General features: G+C 36.7%; 1 protein-coding gene across 3 annotated transcripts in view; it reads left to right on the top strand.

The window, feature by feature from the left end:
- The window catches only part of Fmn2 (formin 2), a 336378-nt gene extending 319632 nt beyond the window's left edge, over nucleotides 1–16746 (top strand). For 2 of the 3 annotated variants that reach the window (XM_078023011.1, XM_078023010.1), the window contains exons 17-18: nucleotides 15359–15440; nucleotides 16383–16746. In XM_078023011.1, the coding sequence (XP_077879137.1) occupies nucleotides 15359–15440; nucleotides 16383–16409 (109 nt within the window). In that variant the 3' untranslated portion in view covers nucleotides 16410–16746. Of the gene's footprint in view, nucleotides 1–15358; nucleotides 15441–16382 lie in introns of those variants that run through there. The other variant, XM_078023012.1, reaches the window with a different exon arrangement.
- The last annotated feature ends 8032 nt before the right edge of the window (nucleotides 16747–24778 follow it).

Raw genomic sequence — 24778 nt, 5'->3', positions numbered from 1 at the left:
TTACAAACTACAGAAAATGAAGGAAAAGCTATTTCCTTTTAGTATCAAGGACAGACAGGTGGATGGATGGACAGATGAATGGATAGATGAGGAGTTACTGGAAATCACACAATCATTCAGGAAAGAATATAAACCTGTCAGTGAAATAGCTGTTTTTGAGAGAAAAGCTTAAACTGCCCCCTATTTTATAAAGATCTGTACTTCATCTGTTGCTAGTAAAGAAAATAAAGTTACCTACAGCATACTCTGTCACTAATTACAATCCACTAGGATTTTCCAGACACTCTAGTGAGAACCAAATGTAACTCACAACCTCTTATCCAAGAGAAATAGGGATATGACCATAAGTAAACTGGTGGGTTACAGTAAAAAGAAAATGTATTGACTTCCAAAAATATTTATTTTATTCTTTATGAATAGTTATGAAAACAAATGTGCATACAGATGCTGATCTTAGAAAAGCTAAGAATGAATTATGCATATCCAAATTCCTAATTTTAAGAATGATTATCCATTTTTACCTAATTATTTGATAGAATCCCTAACAAGAATAATGGAGTTCACCACCTTTTGGGAGAATAGTCATAAGATAATTTTATTCATAATTTTATAATACAAAGTCATAACCTCCTGTCTATAATTTGAAGACCTCCGAACCACTAGAATCATAAGTTTATTCATAAGGGTTATAGCAAACTTATCTGTCAGCAGAATACAATTTAAACATGAGGCTATTCATTATTTTTACTCAGCCCACTTAGTGTGAGTGTTAATTTGCTTACTTTAGAAATAGTGATGTGTTTGATTATTCCATGCTACAAAAGACCCTTTGGGTAATGTTATATACCATATTCCTGTTGGAAATTGGGAAAGTTCTGACCTCTGTAAACCATTTGGCCCTAAGGGTGAAACATTATAGAATAAATGGCAGTATGGTTTACTAAACCACATACTCACTAACCCTAATTCTACTTTCTCTAGAAACACAGAGATGAATTCAACCCCTTTTCTACTTAAAGAATCTTCTGATACTTTTGGTATGAAGCAACTGTTCATAGTTGATACCAAGTGCTACCAGGTTTTCTATTTCCCCAACATGATATTCTCAGTTCTCTTAATTGTTTTGGAGTCCCTGGACTTTTTTAATTCATTTAGCTTTCTGTTCAGCCAGAGCTTCACTTGATATTTTAGCTTTGTCCTTTCTAGTGTGCCTAACCCTTCACCATCCTTGCTCTGAGAGAAGTTCTCCGGGCTAAGCTATTCTGAAATCAGTGTTGCCAGCCTAAGGTACATTCTCTAAGGATTGAATATTCTGAGCCAATTCTTGGGAAACTTAGGAGGCAGATACGAAGTTCAAATTTTCATTTTCCTGTGCAGTCACAGGACCACATTCTGCTTTCTCTGAAACCTGAATACTGCCCTGCCTTCTTCCCTCTAAACTTAGGACTTATCAACATACTTTAGTGAAGTCATTCAACATACAACTGGAGGTGTGAACAAAAACATATCTCGACCCTGATGGAGCTTTCATTATCATGGCAGCAGATCATCAATAAATATATGCTGCGCCCTGCAAAAAAATAAAAGTACAGGCCAAGGAAAGCCAGCGTTCTATAGAAGGTGGTTTGTTTTATATAAATTAGCCTGACAATGTTTCTCTGAGAAATAAGTATAGGGACCTGAAAGAAGTTAGAGAATAAACTAGTTGAAATCTGGAGGAAGAACATTCCAGACAAGAAGCAGCAAGTACAAACGCTGAGAGAGAAATGCATTTAGCATGGTGGCTAAAGTGGATGGAGCAGAGTAAGCCAGAGGAGAGAAGTAAAGAAAAATAATAATTCAGGGAGAGAGTCAGAAGGTACAGTCTGGTGGAGCAAGTAAAAACAGGGCTTTGAGAAGGAGGGCATATGGGAAGATCTATGCTGCCTGTGCTAATATAAAGAAGAGGAGTTTTTAACTTTTGGATTTACAATCTTGGAGGTCTTGGCAAACGCAATTTCTGTTGAGTGGTTAGGGACAAATGCCTGATTAAATGGGAGCAGAGGAAGTAGAGGCAACTCTCTTGAAGAGTTTGTACATGAAAAGAACCTCAGCAAAAGGACATTTAGCTGGGGAGGGGAGTGGATTAAGGTTTTTTTGTTTGTTTGTAAGTGGGAGATGGTAGGATAAAAAGCATATTTGTAGCCGGATAGGAATAATCCAGTAGAGAAAAAATTTTGACCCTTGCTCCCCATTAATTAATGTGTGTGTGTTCCCTGATCCATCCCTGCCTTATATCTCCCAAATCTTATTCCTTAATTAAGCCATTCTTCCTCTTGCATAATTCTAAGCCATTCTGATATAAATATCTTTGTTGTGCTCTTTTATGAGTTTTTCAGGGAGGAAATTGGTTAAACTCTGTATAACTGAATTTCTAGTTTCTCCCAACCACTAAAAAAAAAAAAGTCTTTCTAAAAAACTGAATACAAATGGTCAATACACTTTATCCTTGCTAGTAAAGTGTCAAAACAAAAACAACAATATAAATTCCAACTGAGCTAACTTTAAATCTCACTAGTTATAATCAAACGTTTCTGAACCACATGCAAAAAAGGAAAAAAAATCATAGAAATTAAGAAAATATCTTAACACAGGTGGAAATAGTAAAAGGATGTTTGTATGATATATTTCAAATGTAGTAAATAGCAGTACTCTCCTATAATAAAGGATGAACTTTGCTGTCAAATATGGTTTTGTAATAGTCTTGGCCATCACATATGGCAGGAATTTGTTTTATTTACTATCATAAGTTTGTGGTACCAGTGACTATTGTTTTAGCATTTTTAAGAAATCTAAAACATCCTGAATATGTACAGAAAGAACATGGACATTTTACAGGATTTGGATAAAGGGCACATCAACTGAACCACTTTTGTAAATTTCATGGAAAACCAAATCTAACATGAATTAAATGATCCATGAGAAAAACAAACTCATTTTTTCTAAGTTCAGAGATTTAAAAATATTAGTGATGAACAATGTGATTAGAAGCATAAACATCCTAACATGTATACAAACCCAAATATTGCTATTTTTAGAGATTTCTAAGCTTGTATATATTTTTTAAAAAGTTATGAAGAAAAGTTCTAAATATCACTTTGGTGCTTTTTTAAAAAAAAATTTCTTTAATTTTTTGATAGGTGTTTGTGGTTAGGCAGGAAGTCCTGATACCATATTAAATACTTTTTGGAACACTATGAAAGACAGCATACAATTCAGGCTCTTTTTTTACAAAATGGAAGGTGAGCCTTGCTAAGAATTTTCTTTTATAGCAGTATAGAAAGTGGACATTTGCAGGGCTTGCCTGCGACACCATTGGTCTCTGCTTTTCAGTTGAGCCTGTTATGATTTGAGATTATAGAGGAATTGTGTTAACTCTCCTTTAACTGTCTTTTTTTTCCCTTTTTTTCAAACTTTAATCTTTTATCATCATCAAAAAACAGCATGACATTTTTGAGGCCTTAAATACTTTCCTCTCTTCAGAAATATCTTCACTAAGTTCACTTTTCATCTCAGTTTATATTCTGGGTTTTTGCTAAAAAATTTTCCACTGAAAAGTCTATCTTATGTACTTTAAAATTGACTCAAGTACAATTTACATTCCTTAGAGAAATGTTAAAAATTTCTAGAAGGTAGGGTCTCAAAAATGTGTTGACAGTTTTATCATCTTCAGACAAATCTTACGTACCTCTCTTTTTCAAAGAGGAACACCTGTAGCCCATTGTGTTTCCATTATGCTTGCCTGAAGAGTTCAAAATGTGTGCAATTATAGAGCTTCCTTCCCACGCCTGATGAAACACATTGTTTTCTAAGTAGTTTCTTTTTAAGAAAAAAATGTTGAACTGACACATTTTTATTTGTTCAGTTATAATACTCAATCTTTTAGAATCAGATGATTCTATAATAACAATATAAAGATACGACTAAATAAATATAATTAATATAAGTATATAGTATTTAATCTGTGATACATAAACATTGATAAAATTAAGAAAATAAGTAAATGAAAAATAGGAAGATAGAGATGGCTGCAGATTCATTAAACACTAAAAATGTTGCTTTTGTTTGTTTTTAAATTTTCACAGTCATTATGCTGTTCTCCAGGGCAAGGGTTCTCAAAATGTGGCTCCTGGACATATATTCTATCTAGGGACTTGTTACAAAGCACATTCTTGACTTTCTTTCTAGACCTCATGGGTAGGAATCAGCTGTCTGTTTTAATAAGCTCTTCTCTGCACACTTAGGAACCATTGTTGTAGGTCTTGGGTAATAATGATACGGCTGGTTACTGTGAGGAGTTCTTGCTTCCCCAAATGCTGAAGTATAACACTAGAGAAGCACACCCGTGGTAAGTGTTAGAGTAGAAAGTAAAAGGTTTTATTAAAGCAGAGAAGACCCGCCACCCTCCCCACCCAAGAAGGTTATCAGAAAGGTCCAATGGTGGAATGGGGAGATCTTTTCCTTTTTACATCTAAGGTCTTCTTTTATCCTCCTACATTTCTGTCTCTTTTCTTGCTTATTTCCCTCTATCCTACCTGTGATGGAGGCTGCAGGTGGGAAGGCCAAAAGGTGGAAAACAGGTGGGCCAATGGGGGAGTGGGGGTCTAGGGTTATTTGATTAACACCTCCCTATTTGCTGGGAGCTGCTTCATTAACAGTTCTTTAGAATGGGCCCTGGCCTTGGGGACATTCACATTTCAATCTCCCAGGTGTAGTTCTGATTTTCCAGGCTCAGATAGGACTTTTCTTTATGAACTCCATTTTCTTTATTAGGCTCAATATCAGACCCTATTTATCTAGCTACACTAACTACCTATCTTTAAATCTGGCTTCAATAAGAGGAATATCATATAAAACTCCTGCTTGCACCCTGACTTCCTCCTTGCAACCCTGCTTTCCCATGCCTCTGCCCAGGAGAGACAACTTAGTATGGGGGTTAAAACTAAAGCTGTGGTGGTAGATTGTCTGTGTTTGTCTGGATTTGAACTACAGACCTGCCACAAATTGATATATGACCCTGATCCAGTAATTTGATCATTGTTGTCAGTTTCCTCATCTGTAAAAGCCAGTTGACAGTATCTATCTCATAATTTATTGCAAGATATAAAGGAGAAAATGTCTTTAAACATTCTTAGCCTAGGGCCTGGCACATCATAAGTTCTCAGTAGTTATTAGCTGCTGTTGGGATGAGCCAGGCCCTGTGCTGGGCATAGTAAACAGAAAGGATTCTGCCTTCAAGGAGCTTATAGTAATATATTTTAGGATTTTTATTCTGTAGAAGGTTCTCTGAAGGAAAGGGATAATGAACTTTTAGCTATAATGTGGATTGAATCTGGAGGCACTATACCACTGAGCTAGATCCCCAGCACTTTTTACTTTAGTTTTTATTTTGGGACAGGATCTTCCTAAGTTGCAGAGGCTGGTCTCAAACTTGCAATTCTTCCGCCTCACCCTCCTGGTCTGCTGTGCTTACAGATGTGTGCCACCTTGCCTGACCCAAGTTTTTTCTCATAAAACCATCTTTTCTCTAACTGGTTCACCAACATCCCATGAGAGATTCCTTAGATGTCTCGTTAAAATGAATGTGTATTCCAGCTATGTCATTTATCTTTTCATGAGGCTAGTTTGATGTGATTTCATGTTGAATCCTTACAGTGCCCTTCTAATCATACACTGAACACAAAGTCAGTTTCTCTCAAGGTAGAAGAAAGTGTGATACCCTAACCAATTTCATGGTTTAAATTTCATGTATATTGATTCAAACTAAATTGTTATTTACAGGTAGAATTATGACAGTAAATCAATAAACTCAAAGATTAAGTCAAACAAAATCCTGGCTAGTTTAAACAAAATGTGAATTGGACATCTACATACATTGCTAAAGAGATTGCAAAAGTTAAGAGATTCAGATCAAAACCCAGTTAGTTACCAAAATTCACCCCTTTGATTCTTTAACTTAGTTGTAAGTTCCCTTAACATCATAATTCACTCATTGAGTTAGCTGTTTTTCAAGTATCTAGTAAATACTAACCTTTGTGATCTGCAATATTAGGCTCTGGAATGTAAAAAATGACTATATGTGATGATCACTTGACTCAAGAACTTGCTATTTAGCAATGGAAAAAAAATAGCTAAGTAAATAGCCATAGGTCTTTCTTAAAATAAGAATCTGAAGGCAGTTTGTGAAAGCCCAAGTATGGCATCAATAAACCTTCCTAGAGACACTTCCTATAGGAAGCTAATTTTGGGCTTAACTTGAAGGACTCTTGGGAGAGCACAGGAAGAAAAAAGAAAATGGGCATTCCCAGGGGACAGATTAAGCAAATAAAAATGCCCCATAGGGGTGGGAGTGGTTCTCTATTGTTGGAGAATAAAGGGAAATTAGGTTAGTTGGAGCCAAACTGTCAGTGGGTTTGAATACCTCACTAAAGAACTTAATTTTTTCTTGGCTAATGAATAAGGAGCTCAGATGATTCCCATGTTTGTGAAGGATGAGTTCTGCAATGTATGGCAATGGTCCAGGTGACATAAGGAGGCTTGACAAACAATCAGGGACAGTGGAATTAAAGAAGTTGGGACAGATTTTTAAAATCATTGCTGAGGAATAATTAATAGCAGAACTTGTTAACCATTTGTGTATGCATTGAGGGCATGGTGAAGAGGGAGAATTCCAAGGTTTATCTAGGAACCGATGAATTTTATGAGCAGTTATGCTCTTAACCAGGGCCCAGGTGGATAAGGTAGAGAATGTCACTTAGGACCTAGAGCTTGTATTTAAAGTCAGAGCTAGAGATATGGCTCTAAAAGCCTTTTGGCATAGAAATGACAATTGAAATTACAAAATGGAAATTTCCTACAGATACCATAGGAATAGGGGGGATGACATGACATGTGAGGGAAAGTTTAATAAATAAAGAAACAGCAAAAGAGATTAAAGCAGCATGTCCAGAAAAATTGTGGAAAACTCAAAAGTTCCCTGAGGACCAAAGAACAAGATAATTGAAGGAATTAGAGATTTATTAACCATTTCAGAGTAATTAGCATAGTGGAAGATAGTAAAGACAAGAAAACAGATAGTAGATATGTCAGTTAGGAAAGTATTGACAGCTTTTTTTTTTTAATAAGCAAGGAAGGGGTAAATGGGAATGAGGATTTATGTGTATATATGGTTTTTTTAATGAGGACACAGAAACATTCATTCATTTTTATGTATCCATAGTCATTCCTAAATTACAGTGTTAAGGTCATCATACCTAGGATGGCTTACCTGTGAATTATAATGTTCTGAATCTTAAATAATCTTAGTCATCAAAGAGATTCAGACTATAGGTAATTAATTCAATTGCTTTAATGTATTTTCTTTTGAATGACTGATTCCTCCACCTCTTTTTACCATACATACCCCAAAAAAATAGTTTCAAGAAACCATAATGCACATAATCTCTGCTTATCGGCTTTTTATGTTCATGAGAGAAATATATCTACAGTTTTAAGGGCAAAAGCATAAAACATGCATATCTAAGTGTTGTGAAATCGTAGATTTTAAACTACAAATATTCCTGGAAACGTAGATCTTGTTTATAAAAGCAGCAGACTTGCTTCATTTGTCACTAGGAAGTGAATGGAATATGTTGTTTGCGAAGCCTGTGCTGGCCCTGTGTGCTGTGGGCTGGGCCAGGCCCTGCCGGAACTCACAGCACAATGTCCTGCTGTACTTGCTGTTATTATTGCTCCTGCTATCCTGGCACTTGCTCCTCTAAAACTTGATTTTTCTTCCTGTCACTAGCTACCTTGTGCTTATTCTGATTGTTTTGTGTAACCACATGAGGTGTAAATGTAGCTCCTTCTCAGAAAAAGGTAAAAACTTTCAGAAATGAGATTTTGAAATATGTACCTGAGAAAATGTGAATTCTTTTTATTTGGGGTAATGCTAAGTGACATTTTGGTTGATTTTGTTCTCCTTATATCTCAGGGGTTTTGTAATTTTGTATGTGTGTGTTTTAAGTCATTAAAGTTATAAAAAAGAGAAGACAAAGCTAGGAATAAACATTCCCAAATCATCTTTAATTCCACAAGGCATCAAATACCTACTTCTGTCTTCATCTGGAGAGAGACTCAAAGCTAGTACTCCTAACCAGCCTTTGTCTAAGGCTCTGCCTCTCACACTCTTCTCTTTTTGGATAAAAATTTTTAATTTACAGGCAGCTTAAGGTTGCTGTATTTCAGTGCATTGTGAACTGGGAGTAATAATGTCTACTCTTAGCTTACTGTATTAGGACCTCAGACCAGTGACATTACTTCTCTGTGCTACACCCAAATCTCTTGTAAGGCCTGCACGCTCCAGGGACAAAGGTGTTATTCTCAGCAAGCTGAGTGGGAGCCTGCAGGAAATGCCTCCATCTGCCACAGATACATATATAGACAAAATTATTGATGTTTAGTGGCAGAAGGGTGGCTCCCTTTCTCATTGGATTGAACAATGAGAACATATCTGTTTTCTTGATAAGACTTCGACCAGCTTCGTGTTTGGTCTAGAAGGTAGATGAACTGCCTGCGGGCTGCAGAGATAGCTGCTTTGTTTTCTCTGTATCTTTGCCAGAGTGTATCTTCATTTTTCATCTCAAAAACTGTTTTTAAACTTAATTACACTGAACTTTTTGTATATGTTTTCCTGACAATAAGTGGATCTGGGACTTAGGGAGGAGAATGCAAAGCAAAAAATGCATCTTTATGAGAAGATAAATGAGAAATCACTTTCATTGTTTAGAAAAACCAGTAGTGAAGTGAACCCAGTTATAAAAAAGGACGCAACTGGAGGAACATTTTTTTTGAGAGGAAGAAAAGGAATAATATGAATTTTAAAAAAGTTTAACAAAACCTATAGCAACTAATTTTTATTCTCTTACATCTGTCTTTTCTATGATATTGTAAACCTTAAAAATCTTCTGATTCACATAGAATCAAACTTTCTTTGCTTAATAATGTCTAAGCTTAAGATCTTAAAACAAAATGAAGCTGTTCCTACTTAGACTACTTGCATGTAAAGAAGCAAACTTGAAATAGATTACTTAGTTTTTTCTTTAGGTGACATTTGCAACTTTATTTTTTAGAAGATCAATTTTATTAAGGGTGTCATGTTCTTTTTGCCTTTATAAGCTCGAATTTCAGATTTTATATTCATTCCAGCATTACTTTTTGTCTTCACCGACAAGCTGTTGAATACGCAGGTTGAATGGTACAAGATGACTAGGTGTACAGTGTCTTAGAAATTTACATTCTTTGAAATTTAGGGGTGTGACACCCTGCCTATCTATAAGTCAGCCCTGTGGCCTCCCCAGCTTCCCAAATGCAGCTGTGCACACTGAAGTATGTGGGAGTTGAAGAGGGGGTATGGAGAAGCCCAGAAGCAGCTAAAATTACTGTCTACAAGTCCAGGAACTCCATTCCTTTAGCTAGAACTTATCTCAGCATCTTACTCTCTAACTGGAGGCACCCTTTAAGTCAGCTTATTTATCTGGTTTTCTCCTCTGGGTGAAATAGAAATTGTTACAAGGAAATGGAGGATCAATTAATGGCACGCATGCTGGCCCTGGAGAGAGTGATTGTAGCCCTCCATCCTAGGAAGAAAGAGAAAACATAAAAAATACACACAGAGCTGGTGAAGTACGGTGTTCAGCTATTGCATGGGCATCTTGTGTATCTTAGGAAACCTTAGGAGGGTGGCCCTGTATCTTGGCACATTGTGACAGTGATGTGCTCAACAGTGAACATAGGCTATAAGTAAATCAGTCTCTGGAAAGAGAATAATTGTTTTTTGTTATTTATTTATTTTTGCTGTGGTAGTATCTTTTTCTTCTTTTTAAAATTTGTTCTAATTAGTTATACATGACAGTAAAATGCAGTTGGACATGTCATACATAAATGGACCTTTATTTTATTTATTTATGTGTGGTGCTGCAAATTGAGCCCAGTGCATCACACATGCTAGGCAAGAATTCTACCACTGAGCCTCAACCCCAGCTGACATCATACATAAATGGAGTATAACTTTTCGTTCTTCTGGTTGCACATGATGTGGAATTATACCGGTTATGCAGTCATATATGCACATAGGGTAATAATGTCGGATTCATTCTACTGTCCTTCCTACTCCCATACTCCTTCCCCTCCCTTCACTACCCTCTGCCAAAACCTCTATTTTTCCCTAATTACCCCCCATATATTGAATTAACATCCTCATATCAGAGAAAACATTTGGCCTTTGGTTTTGGGGGGATTGGCATATTTCACTTAGCATGATATTCTCCAGCTCCATCAATTTTCCTGCAAATGCCATGAATTCATTCTTCTTTAAGGCTGAGTAATATTTCATTGTGTGTGTTTATTACATATATATATAAACATTTTCTTTTTAAATATTTTTTATTGGGCACAATACCTTTACTTTGTTAATTTATTTTTATGTGGTGTTGAGGATTGAACCCAGTGCTTCACATGCATAAGGCAAGCACTCTGCCACTGAGCCACAATCCAGCTCCTATACCACATTTTCTTTACCCATTCATCTGTTGAAGGCCATTTAGATAGATTCCAAGTTTGGCTATGTGAATTGAGCTATTATAAACATTGATGTGACTGCATTGCCATAATATGCTAATTTTAAGTCCTTTGGGTATAAACCAAGGAATGGTATATCTGGGTCAAATAGTGGTTGTGTTCCAAGTTTTCTGAGGAATCTTCATACAGCTTTCCATAGTGGTTGCACCAATTTGCAGTCCCGCCAACAATGTAAGAGTGTACCTTTGCCCGGAGTTGTGGTGCACACCAGTAATCCAAGTGGCTCTGGAGGCTGAGGCAGGATTATTGTGAGTTCAAAGCCAGCCTCAGGAAAAGTGAGGCACTAGGCAACTCAGTGAGACCCTGTCTCTAAATAAATATAAAATAGGGCTGGGAATGTGGCTTAGTAGTTGAGTGTCCCTAAGTTCAATCCCCAATACCCCCCCCAAAAAAAAAAGAGTGTACATTTCTCCCCACTCCTTGCCAACATTTATTGTTGCTTGTACTCTTGAAAATTGCCATTCTGACTGGAATGAGATGAAATTTTTTATTAGTTTCGATTTGCATTTCTCTGATTGGTAGAGATGTTGAAGATAATTGATTTTGTTTCAAAAACACTTTATTTGAAACTGATACAAAGATTGGTCCTTGAATGCAACAAGTTTTCATTATCTGGGAATCACACATTCATTCATTCCTCTCACATTTTGAGCATTGCCTGAGTGAAACTTTACTTTTGGACAGAAATCGTTTTCCTGATATTGGTTACCTGCTCTTTGTCAAATCTGATTCCACATGTCTTTTTTCCATGATTTCCTATAATTAAACATTCCTTTAAAAGATGAAGAATGCCTCATTTTTGTTGATTCCTCCTAGTCCTCCATTTAAGGAATACCTTTGAAATTTATGGAGCTTAGTTTTCTTTGTGAAGTTTCATAGACAAAGATTACAGAAAAAATATTAAAACTTTATGGCCATTATCTACCATTTAATATCCCTCTCTTTGTTCTAAAAGATAATACTATATTTCCTGTTTTCTAGTCTCTGATTCCTGTCTTGTTGTTTTTATTCCAAAATCTTTAAACATGATGAATGAGGAGTTTCTTTTCCATATGATAGAATTCGATCTTGCTTATATTTTCCTTCTACTATCTAGGTTGCTGATTAGAAGTTACAACTGTTAAAATGACCCTAACTTAGATGTCATCCTAAAAATTTTTACTTCCCTTTTAGTTCTCTAAGAGGGTGAAATCTTTTTTTGTTTGTTTGTTTTTGTTTTGTTTTGTTTTTGGTACTAGGGGTTAATCCCAGGGGCTCTTTTCCACATCCCTTGTCCTTTTAATTTTTATTCTGAGACAAGATCTCACTAAGTTGCTGAGGTTCTTCCTAAATTGCTGAGGCTGGACTCAAACTTGCAATCCTCCTGCCTCATTCTCCTGAGTCACTAGGTTTACAGTCTTGCACCACCAAGCCCAGTTTAGGGTGAAATCTTCATCAACAAATGCCCTGTTGGTGTGAATGCAACCACATTAAAATATGTGTGTTTTCATGAATTGTGCACAAGGGCTAGCTAGATCTCTCACAATATCCATAGACCCCACCTAGACTGGAAGTTAAACTCAAGTGCAGGTGAAATTTGAAAGTCTTCTTTAGTCCTGCCATGGTTTCCTCTCTCAGTGTACCTTCTCTGTTCATATTAACTGTTTTTTGTCTGTGTAAACCTCCTTTTGTTTCCTTCTTCCAAATGAGACATATAGTGATCTTATTTATTTAAATGTTATCTCTGCTGTGTCTTTTCATTTAAAACCTTTGATGTTGATTTGTGAAATGGACATCTTTTTCCTGCTCAGTCTCAGAAACATTAGGCATCAGTGAAGGGGTGGGGCAAGAGGAAGAGAAGATGGAAGTGACTCCAAAGACCTGAAATGGCAGATGGAAAACCCTCCACCATAGCCAATGTCGGAAGATGTTGATATCGACCACTGACTCTGTACCGATTTCTCCTTCATTATTTTTCTCATTTTTGCCAACTCTGAAAGCATGTCTGACCTCCAGGGACACGTTCTTTTTTTCCTGTGTCAAGTGTGGAAAAAAAAATGTCTTGTTGTCAGAGTTGTGTTGAAATAAAATTGGCATTTGGGGGAAGCAGCATTGCTAGGAAACTTAGGAATGGTGGGAATCACAAAGTGCTGAAGCAAGCAGATTTTGGCAGTCTGGTAAAACAGAGAAAGATGAAGAAGCCTTGTTGTCCTAAGAGGTCAGTTCAGATGCACAGCTGGACTTCAGACTACAGTTTCTCAAAGTGGTACTCACGGGCCACTACCATCAGATTCTCTTGGGTGATGCTTCTGAATGTATAACACAGGGCCTAGGTCAGAATGAATATGATGGGACCTAGAGAGCTGCATTTTAAGAGATTATCCATGAATCTTCTCATTAAATTAAAGATGGCCTGTTTGCCATTCTGGTTCTCCATTCTCCAGCCTCTCAATTCTTTTGTGTATGCACCTGAGAGATACATCCTCTAGAGGTGATTGACTAACTCTCACCGGACATATAAGAAAACCTGAGGCATAAACCAGAGCACCGGTTTGAACTTTGGCATCCAGTAGTATGGGGATGCTTCGGCAGCAGAAGGGGGGACTGCTCATGGTTGGTGAAGCTCAGTGTATATTCCTTGACTCTTTGCATATGTTCCCCTGAAAGTCTTCTTTTCTTTCACCTTCAGACCCATTTTCCCTTTCCAAGAAAAGCATGAACAATTAAATTTTATCTTTTCAACAGGCTCAGTCGTCAACATGCTCCAGAAAGATTTTCATAGCCCCTGCCCACCAACCCTAGGAACCTCCTCTGGGACACAGGTCATACCTGACACAAAACTAAGTGGTGGCCCTAAATGCACTGTTGTCATCTGCTTACTTATATGTCTCTCCCCTATTAGGCATTGAATTTAATTGTCCTTATAAAATAGAGCTGCGCCCAGACCCTGACCTGGAGTTACTACTCCATAATAAATGATTGTCAAATAAATGGCTAAGCCTCGAGAACATGTGAGGTTCCTTGACGCACATTCTCCTCCATTTTCATCATCTCTGCCATCAGGAATTTGTTTTTGTGCAAAATTAAGTATGTTTGTATTAGAATCATCTTCCTGTGATCCTCATAAAAATGTGTTTTGAGAACAAAATAAATAGGATAAGGAGAAAATTGGGATGCTTAGGGGATCTAAATACTTACAAAGTAAAATTTCTTAAATGCCATGAAATGCTTTCAAGAACTCCAAGTAAATTTAAGAGGGAACCGACTGGATTTTGGCTAAGTGCTGGGGGGAAAAAAAAAGTGTCCTTAATTCCCTATCCAAATATTTCAACTTAAATTTACTGGTAGCTATTTCTGAGGAAGACAGGGACTCTACAATCCTTAGTTTGTTATAAAGAAAATGTTTTTGTGGTCAGATGTTTAGGGGAAGGATTAAAGGCAATTTATGGCTTGGGTAGAAAGTAATAAAAGTGGTAACAATGGAGTGTCATCTAAATTGTCATCATATTCTGGAATTACTAACAGTATCAACCTGGCAAGCATTTTACATCTAAAAGGAATTACTTTCATTTGTCATGCTTTAAGGTAAACTTAACATCAATCTTGAGCTTCTAACCTGAACTGTTTGTTTCATTCTGTTGTTTAAGAAGAGAAGTGAGTCCATTGTAGAGAAGATGAATTCTGCCTATAAACCATTTGCCACAGGACTTAAGAAATATATTTATAATTCTTCTTTATCAGGAAATTAGACTGATAATCTACACAAAAATGTATTTTCTTGAGATTAAACCATAGCCTGTTCAGTTTCTCCAGAAATACATCAGTTTTAATTCCCATGGGGGAAAAAAATCACAAGATTAAAAAAGTTAATTAACCTGATAAGCTATATTTCTTCTTGTAGCACCCATTTTTATTAAGAATCCAGTTTACAGAGTCCTATTTGTTTAATTAGAGCAATCATAACTTTTTATAGTGCTTTACAATTTATAAAGTAGTTTTAAATGAAATTCTGTTTAATCTTTGCAACAACTGTGTATAGTAATAATGTAGTAAGTTTCTAGGTGATTGATTCCTTCCATTATTTGAGGGAGTCTCAAGGTTCACAGGTGTTAGGACATTACCAGGATCAAATAGCAGTGCCAAATAATGCAGGATTTGTCTCCAAGCAGGCATCCTCTCTGAAGTATACCTCTGGTAAATCCAGTGCTACTTTCCTTGGAATGTGTGTACAAAAAGAAAACCTACAAGTGTTAAAATGTTATTACTGCTCCCTCTTTCATTTCTCTCGCAAATTAAACGATGATTGGCTCCTATGCTCAATGAAGTTCAGTTTTTAGAAACTGCCCAACTATTAGTTGCAAATGACTTTTATGTATAGGTAAGTGTGGCATGGACAATGAATCAGAAGTAGTTTTAAATAAGCATGTGATATCCTTTAATTAGGTAATGCTTCTGATTTATGTAATGGTGCCAAGCCTATGTATGTAATGGAGTGCCAATCTCAGGGCTCACCCTCATCCAGAGATGGAGACCCTCTGCAGGAATAAGCCTGAATGGCAATGGCAGTTGATGTTTTAAAGTCAGTATCATTCAACCTCCCTTTGCCAGTGGTATTTCTCTGATAATTCAAATTCTTAATGAGTTGATGCTTGTTCACCTAATATAAGATGGATTGTAGTGATCTATGGAGATTGCTCTTTAAATAAATTGTCTTCCCTCTCAGAGTAAAAGAAGCCGAAGAGGTGTGCAGGCAGAAGAAAGGAAAATCACTGTATAAAATAAAACCAAGACATGACTCTGGAATTGTGAGTATTTGACTATTCTTTTTGTTGTTGTTGTTTTATTTAACTTGTGATTTTCTTTAGCTTTGGAACCTTGTCTTCATAATATATTCAAGCTTATGTAATAATACTTTAATTACTTTCCTCTTAAGTTTCAATAAATGATGAGCTTCTGATTCCAAGAATCTCCTTCTTTTTATGCGTTTAGCCAGGCCCAGCAAGTTATGAGAATCTCAGTCTTCAATATTTTAAACTTAAGAATTAAGATGATCTACTAAGTGTGTACATGTTTGTGGACATGTGAACATTGCTGGGGGGCAAGAAGCCATCTTACACTTTCTTCATTGCATAGTCATCATGGACAAAGGCTGCATTTTAACCTAGAGTACCTGGAATATGGGATTCAATGCATTGGGACCTGAAACACAAGGGGAAATTCAATGTGCAGCATTGTGCTTTGCCCAGGGTGCTCAGACCTCCTGCATAACCTAGCAGCTCTACAGAGTTGGCTGTATCTGACAGTTGTTGATACATAGGCTGAATTTAACAAACTAATCTGTTTTCTTCTTGACCACTCCCTCCCTTAAAATAAAATTTCAAGTTGCACACCCTGGGAGAGAGAAGGTCTTAGTTAAAAGGACAAATTTTCCCTATGATAATTTAGATGTTTTGATGAACGTTTTAATTGTCATTTGCTGCTAATGCAAGTAAATGGTGCTGTTTTAAATGAAAAGTTGAGTTACATCTTCAGGTAGGAACATTTTGAATTAGATTAATGGATTGTAGTCTAAGTGGAAAAGACATGATAAATTGAGATACAATTAAATAGCTCTATTAAGAAAAAAGGAATTAAATCTTCATTTGAAATGAAATGAAAAGGTCTAATTTGAGCTACTCTGAATACCTTCCCTTTTTAATTTTTAAGTTCTTCTAACTACAACTGTCGTCTGGTGCATTTATTTTCAGAAAGCAAAGATAAGCATGAAAACATGAACAGTGAATGGCACAACAATGAAAATGAGTCATCACAACAACTTCCACAAAATTCAGCTGACCTGAGGGTGGGAAGAAAACTACATCATTCTGATCATTTTTCTTCTTAACCTTTTAGTTTGTAGCTTCAGTGCAAAGAAACACTAGTGTTTTTTTTTCTTGTTGTTGTTTTGTAGTTTTCCTGTCCCCTCAGTTCCCTTCAATGTGTATAATACCGTTCTTCAATGAAGTAATAGGACATTTAACAAAGATCACTATGTGCAATACTGTATTTAGTGTTTCTATGTCAATTTTTTAGGATGTTAATTTATATGAAAATAAAATGAATAATAAAACATTTCTGTATCTGTTGTGTGCCTATGGCCTAAGAATACCTGGAAAATATAGCCATTATATTTAGAATTTAAAGGAGGAGAGATAAGAAAAGGAGGGAAAGTAAGTTATTCTGCACATTCACATGTACAAAAATCTTGCATATTTCAGGGATTCAATACTTAAGTCCAGAAGTGGTACCTAAGTACAAAAAAATCCTGATAAAATATATTTACTGCTTTTTGCCTAAACTTGGATTTCTTCCTGAGCTCCAGAACACTTGCTGGTCCTCTCCAATTAGATATATCACTATATCCTTACAATTCATCATGTGCAAAACCCAGCTCAGCTTGTCCTCTTGCCCCTTCAAACAAGCTCATTCTTCTGTGCCATCTATCTCAGGGAACAAAGCCACCACCCACTCAGGAAGCAGTCTTTCTTCACTTCTCACTATCCCTTTTGTCATGCTCCTGTGATGATTTGGGTGTCCCCCAAAAGTTCAGTTGTTGGAAGCCTAATGCAGCAGTGTGAGGGGATGGGCCTAATGGGAAGGGTTTGAATTAACAATATACACTGTAAAACTGTAAATAGTGTCTTCAAGTCATGGATGGAAAACAGTGAATCAGGACAATTATACCTGTATCATTCATATCAAAGGTGAGATACATATTTTTCAGACACTAAATCAATAGAGTTAACTATCCAAAAACCTAACTGAAAGGTCTGCTAAAGGTCATATCCAGTAAGGAAAACATGAAAATAAACTGAAGGACTGAGATGTAAGAAATCACATCACAGAAGCTGATGGAGTAAATAAACTCTAGATTGTAAACAATAACAACTATAATTTTTGTGTTTAAAAAGAATACTGTCATTTTAGATGGATAACAGGATGGAAGGAATTCAGGGAATAATTTAAAACATACTAAAGGTCTTGTCTTATTCTCTTCATTTATTTGATTCAGTAAATGTTTGCAGAGTCATTAGTACATGCCAGAAACTGCTATATACTTTGGGAATGATGGACACAGAGAAAATGTCCTATCCCCGTGGAACTTACATTCTAGTGGGGCAGACAAACCAAAAACGTGGTTTAAAGTACTGTCAGGTACTATGGCATTTAAGTAGGGTGACCAATAACTTGAGCTTCAAGCTGGAACTGCTCTCCCCAAAACTGGTTATCCTACATCTATGTGCTATGTGAGCTTTAAGTGCTACAAAGAAAAAAATAAAAGATAATATTGAATATGTTTAGACATTGTTGCAAAAAAAAGAAATTAAATAGAAATTTTATATTTATTATAGGTATTCATTACCAGAATAAAAAGTAATTAAAACAAACAATTGAGGAGAAAACCTTGTTAATCCAACTGAAGGCCAGAAAGATAAGGAAAAAAATGAAGTATGCTAACAAGAGAAGTGATTGTGGATGGTAGATGGGAGATCTTGAAGGGGGTGGGAATTGATATCAGCAAGCCCTGAAAATCCTATGTAAACATTCCTTGAATTATGCCAATTTGTTATTATCATTTTCACATCCCAACTAATGAACTCAAATTTTGGTAAGTTGTACTTTTTTGATTATTGTTTTTCATGAAACACTCCTTCACTTATACAGTATTATCAAAAGCAAAAGATGAATCAAAAGATTCATTTTTAAATGGTGTGAAAGGTAGGGAGAAACAACCTCACAGCAACAAGGAACAAAATGCAAACTTTATTTTTAAATGAAGAGCTATTGAGAACCCAAACCACAAAATACATGGAAGAGCTTCCAAATGTGTGGATGTGGGGAGCAGAGAAGATATCCATGGAGACAAACTTCAAAAAAAGAAAAAAAAAGCAAAGTCCTTTTATCTAGGGTTGGGGCTACATCCTTAGGTTCTAACTCAAACTTCTGTGTTTTCAGTAATGAGCCTTGCTGACCAGGATCAGGAACCTCCCTGAATGTGCTATATTTTTTAAGCAGGAAGATTGCCAATGTGAGAAATCAGACAAGTCATATTTGCAGAAATATGTCTGTCAATAAGGGTGAGGGAAGAGACCCTGAATGAAAAGTGGTAAACACTAGAGCAGGTTATGCTCTGTCCTGCTTCATAATAAAATATTTCTAGAAAGAATTTTACAAGAAATATTTAAGAAAACAGTTGAGAAACCCACAAAATATTTAAAGACACCTCTAAAGTCAGCCCCCCTCAACCTATGAATTTAATACTATCCAAATAAAAATGCCAGCAGAAGGGTCTTTTGCAGAGAGGTGAAGGGAGTGGAAACAGAGCGAGTATTACAGAAGTTTACTTCAAAGTTCATACATAAAAATCAGCAAGAACAGTCAGAAGATCTTGGGGAAGAGACATTGTAAATAGAAACTGGCCCATAATTGTTAAACATATTTTAAAGGGACAATTAGTGTTTATGATAGTGAAATTCTATAAACTTCTAATAATGAGGTATTATACTGGATTTCCAAAGAAAACATTTTATGTATCATAAATAATATGAAACATTTTTTAGAAGAAAAAAAATCCATGAAAAAGCTCGTACCTTTGTCATTTTTGTGTGGGACAAAAATAAAGAAGCACAAGAGTGTGTATGTATAATGCACTTCCATTTATGTAAAATGAGGGCAATGCGATTACTGAATTTGCAAAAAGAAATTGCTTGTATAGGATATTTCTGAAGCACTCAAAAGAAACTGATAATATTGGTTGCTTCTAGGGGAGGAAAATGATTATTTGAGAATGTAGAGTTTTTTTTTTTTTTTTTACTGTTACTTCCTTTGATTTTTTTTAGATTTGGTACAATGTGAAAATAAGTCCATACAAAAACATCTTATGTTTAACTTTTGGGAATATATCTCATTTCAAGTATTAAACTTTACTCATCTGGTCAATTATGTTGAATCAGGGAAACATGTTTGGAATGGTTTATGGTGCTCCGAGTTACTATAGCAACTCTATCAGATGTTCTCCTCAAGGAAGATAGGAAAATTCTCTAACTAGACCACTACGCAGAGCTATTTGGGAGGGTGGCAAGGCGACCCTGTTTTTCTGTTGCTGGAATGAAAAAATAAATAAAGACAAGCCAGAATGATCTGTAAGCACATTTTCTCCCCTGGTGGTCCCATTACTACAGTAACATTGGGCTTTTTACTTCACAACAGGCCCATTTTGGTACACCTTCTGCAAAAACTTCTTTTATCTCAATTTTGAAGTTATTTCAGATTGTCCTTATGAACTCTGTGCAAACCACTGAATTTACAGGTCTATGCTTATCATATACTCTTAATGATTTCCAGAGATTAATATCACTTTCCAATCCATACAGCAGATCATGGGACAAATTCACACCTTATGGTCTGCATTAATGAGAATCACCTATTGGTTTTAAGTTTTTGGAGTTAGAAACTTGCATTATATTAAAACCATTTCACAGCAAAGCCAGGTTGTAAAGAGATTCACTTAATGGACTCCACATGATACTTGTTATTTTGTGTCTACATATTCTACCTGGTAAATGCTTGTCTATAATTTGTCCCCATGTCCTTAAACCAGTGAACCCATATTTTTCAAGCGAAAGAGTGAGAATCAAAAATTTTAACGTTGAGTTGACAGAATCCCAGGAAAGATCCCAGGACAGATCAACGGAGTGCCTTTCAGCACATGGAAAAACAGACAGGGGTGCCTATGGTAACACAAGTTGTATGTGCTTTGGCTCCTTAAATAAAACAAAAATTAACACACACATGGCAAAAGGAAAAAACCAAAAGCAAGAAACTCCAGATAAAAATATCTTGATAACTCTCAAACCTTTTTGCTAAAGTTTCAAACATCAAATCTGAAGTTTGAAGCCTTAATCAGACACCCAATTTATCATTTAGTATCCAGTACCTTCCTACCCTGCAATAAATTAGCATTTGCATCCTTTTGAATAACTCTTATTAAATAATGTCCTGACACCAGAATTTTATAGATGAAGTTGGTTGTTATGAAGATTTTACGTGTACCTAGTTTATTTTGATCTTGTTTTGTCTTCCAGAAAAGATTTTGCTATATTTATCAGGCTGGCCATGAACTCTGGGCTCAAGCAGTCCTCCTGCCTCAGCCTCCTAAGTACCTGGTTACTACAGGCACACTTCAGTGCCAGGCCATGTGCCTACTCAGTGAACACAACTTTAGGAATATGAATTTGGGATGGGGCTTGGATCATCAAGAAGACATGGTATTACCTAAAGAGCAGAAGGATAATATGGTTGTTCATAGGAAGGTGAAGCAGAGCTGAAATTCTCTGTGGCAACAAAGCTATACTTTGGAGAGTGAGAAGGAGAGACAGACACACGGTGTCCACAAAGAGGGGAGGCATTGAAATGCAGGAATGGAAAGTCCCACTTTTTATATCAGGCAGTAAGAAAGTAGCTTACCTGAGCAATGGTAACAATTTCCTCTGGTGTTTCCACTTCCTGCTCTTTTAAAGGAATATTTTCTAAGGTTATTTTGCCCTCTGTTCTTCTTCTCCTTCTCTTTGAATTCTCATCTATTTTCATGGACTTAATCGTGATTTTTTGCTTTTATATCTGTTTTTCCATATCTGACCTCTCATTCAAATTCAATTCCTATTTCTTCAGATGTAGATAAAGTTTTATTCAGATTATTTCACTTTTACTGCAGATCTAACAGTGATTAAAATAAAACAAAAACTTATTTCATCATCTTCTAGTACCCAATCCTCACTTACACTGGGCTCCCCATCACTTGTATTAATATACTCTTCTGTAGTCACCACATTCTGCAAATATTTCCCATAATTATCTCTTCCTTTCAGATACAATTCTATGACCACATCTGACCCTATTCGTCAGTCTATGTCTAGATCTGGATCATGTTCCTTCCAATTGCCTTGCATATTGTGGCTGGAATAAGCCTTGATCAAATCTGTCAATGATTTTCTACTTCCTATGAGATCAAATATAACCCCCTCTGCCTCCCTTTTAAGGTCTCCATATTCTTTATTCTCCATCTCCTCCCTCTTCCCTTTCCCTCTATTCCTACACACACTCCAAGGAGACTATTAGGGTACACTGCCCATTTACTAGGTTCAGGACTGTTGGACCCAACCCATCTCCTTCTATCCCCTGATCCCCACTCCCAGCTGGATCCTTCACTGAGAGTTGCCCTTAATGAGGCCTTGCAGGCAGAGACTGGCTAATGTGGGTAACAAAGGCCTGTCCCTCTTACTTCAGTTGAGGACAACACAGCTCCTGAACTCTGCCATAGGATCAGACAAGGCTTCAGTTTCCACCAGATGGCTTTTCCCATTGCATTACCCAATTTTTCTAATTTCCTTATAGATCTATTGTCCTGTAAGCATTCCCAATAAAACTGCTCAGGACTCTTTGTCTCAGAGTTTGAGAAAGCAATTTAAGAGTTAGTTTCCAGAGTGGTCCAGGGAAGAATACTCTAACAAGGGATTTGGAGATGGATAACATGCCAGATAGCTGCCAAGAATAGCCCCCAGGCAAACAGTAGATTTTTAAAACTTCCTGCGGGTAAACTGGCATGGTTTGCTGGTTGAAGGACTCACTGACTGGTAAAAGACCTTTGATGCTTAAAAGTCATGAGAGATAAAAGGATTAGGTACTTATTTTCAAGTGGCATTGATTTGTTTAAGAGATAATAAAGATTCATGATATTAATCACCATTTCAGGCAAACTGTGAAAGCCATAGATAAGGTCTCTTTGGCAACATTTAATTAAGCTCTGATTTTCTGCAATCAAAGGAGGACTCAGTTGTAAGAAGAGTGCTATTTCAAAACATTTGCATCTTGAGCTCTTACAAGTTTTCTTTACCAATGGTTAAGGCTTTCGTGGAGAAGGAATGGAACTCCTAAAAATTGAGAGAGTTATACCTTGATAGATACAGTTGAGAATCTCAAACTCTGAATTTTCCCTGGACCAAATAAACCATTTCTAGGCTCACATCCCTACTGGGAAGTACTAGGTCAACAAAGGAATGATAGGAGTATACAAGAAAGTGGCTAGAGGAGTCAGGGGAAGAACCGTATGTATCCTGAAACTTCTGGATCAAAGAGGGGTGACAGAACATGAAGTTGGATAAGGGATACCTACCACCCCCCAGAGCCACATCCCATGACTCAAGATTTAACTCTATAGCAAATGCCCCAAGGATAATGACACTAAGCTGCTAGAATATCTTAGAGGATTACAAAAGCTGTAAGTCACATTTAATGAAATAGAAATACAGGAACTTCCATTGTACATGTTGGACAAAAAGTATCCAAAAGCTCAGAGAAGAAAGCATGCTAAGTGGATTTGCTATACATAAAGTTTAGGGGGAAAAAGTAACCAACTGCATTTTCAGGAAGGCCTCTTTTAGTACCTATCATCTGTAGGTCAAGATTAACTGTAGGAAAAGATGCTGTTATTAAACTAGGCTTCATGAAGAATGTGAAAATAGCAAGAAAGATCTTTAAAAATATGTCAGGTTGTAATGTTTAATTTTCAGAAGTAAAATGGGTGCATTTTTTGCAAAGCATGGGAGGATTGTGGTGGCATCTAGGGGCACCCAACATGATAATGGTTAATAGAATATGATGTTTCTGGATAAGCTGCCAACAAAGGTATTGCTTAAGTGTTTGGTTAAAAGAAATTAGTGATGGCCAGGTGCAGTGGCACATGCCTGTAATCCCAGCAGCTCAGGAGGCTGAGGAAGGAGAATTGCAAATTCAAAGCCATTCTCAGCAACTTAGCAATTATTACGTCCCTGTCTGAAATAAAATCCCAAAAAAAGGGCTGGAGATGTGGCTCTGTGGTTAAGCACCCCTGGGTACAATCCCCAGTATCTCCCCCCAACAAAAAATAAATCAGTGATAGATGATCAGAGGAAGAGGGCAGTAACAATAAAAGTAAAATCCCTTGCCCAGTTTCCACAGCAGACCTGGAACCCATTGACTTAAAGGGTGGTTGGTTTCTCTAAGTAAAAACCTTGCAATATGAGGGCAAATCTATTATTTTGTTATCTTCCCACTTCATAACCTGGGAACTTTGGACCATTTATTCAGGTCAATATATTTTACCTTAATATTCAATACTTTGGGGATACTGAACACTGGGTTGGAATTAAAACTACTACTCGGAGACCAAATGAACCACCATGGTTCCCTACTAAATTAAAAGCATATAGGAATGTCTAGAGTCCTACCCAAGGTCTGGTTCTCAGTGGACCCACTGCTCCATGAACCAACTTGATAAAACATGCCCTCATTTCCAAATACATAATTGAAAAGGACACTATTGGTAGTTTAAAAGCGCTCACATTCATTTTTCACCTCTTAGGCAAGAGCTATTGTGGTGGAAAGGGGCAAGTGAATGCTCAGAAGCCTTTTGCTTCGAAGCCTCCAACAAAAAGGAGAAATTAAAAACCAAAGCTGAATCCCAAAAGGAATGGGGGAAAAAAATCAATGAAAATTTCAAAGACTTTAATATTGTAGTGGCCCCTGTCACATTTCCTTTTATTTCACAATACTGTCTCCTGCAAAAACAACCAAAGATGTCAGCAATGGTAGTAGCCCTGGTTGAAGCTGCTGCCCTCAATGTTAATTATTTGCTGGAACCAACTGAAATAACCTCCAGCATGTGATCTGGAAAGTGTGTGTGTGTGTGTGTGTGTGTGTGTGTGTGAGAGAGAGAGAGAGAGAGAGAGAGAGAGAGAGAGAGAGAGAGAGAGAGAAAGTGAGTTTTGTTGTGTGTGTGTGTGTGTGTGTGTTTCCATATCTATAAGGAAAGAGAATCAGAACCAGTCTGCATTCCTATGGGATAGACAACAGTTTACATTTATGGTCTGGTCTCCAGTCTTTTTCCATTCTTACACCCTTTATCAAAATATAGATCGGAAGGATCTGTAATTTATGATCATTCTGTTTAACATTACACTGACCCACCATATAATTGACATCATCTAGAAGGACCAGATGAAAGATATGGGGCAAGTATAATAGAGGTCTTGGTAAGCACCAACACCATGCGTGAGAAACAATAGGT

Source organism: Ictidomys tridecemlineatus, chromosome 10, assembly GCF_052094955.1.
Source record: "Ictidomys tridecemlineatus isolate mIctTri1 chromosome 10, mIctTri1.hap1, whole genome shotgun sequence".
In the NCBI taxonomy this organism is placed as follows: domain Eukaryota; kingdom Metazoa; phylum Chordata; class Mammalia; order Rodentia; family Sciuridae; genus Ictidomys; species Ictidomys tridecemlineatus.
The sequence above is the reverse complement of the archived record's forward strand: the minus strand, read 5'-3'. Positions and strand labels throughout refer to the sequence as shown.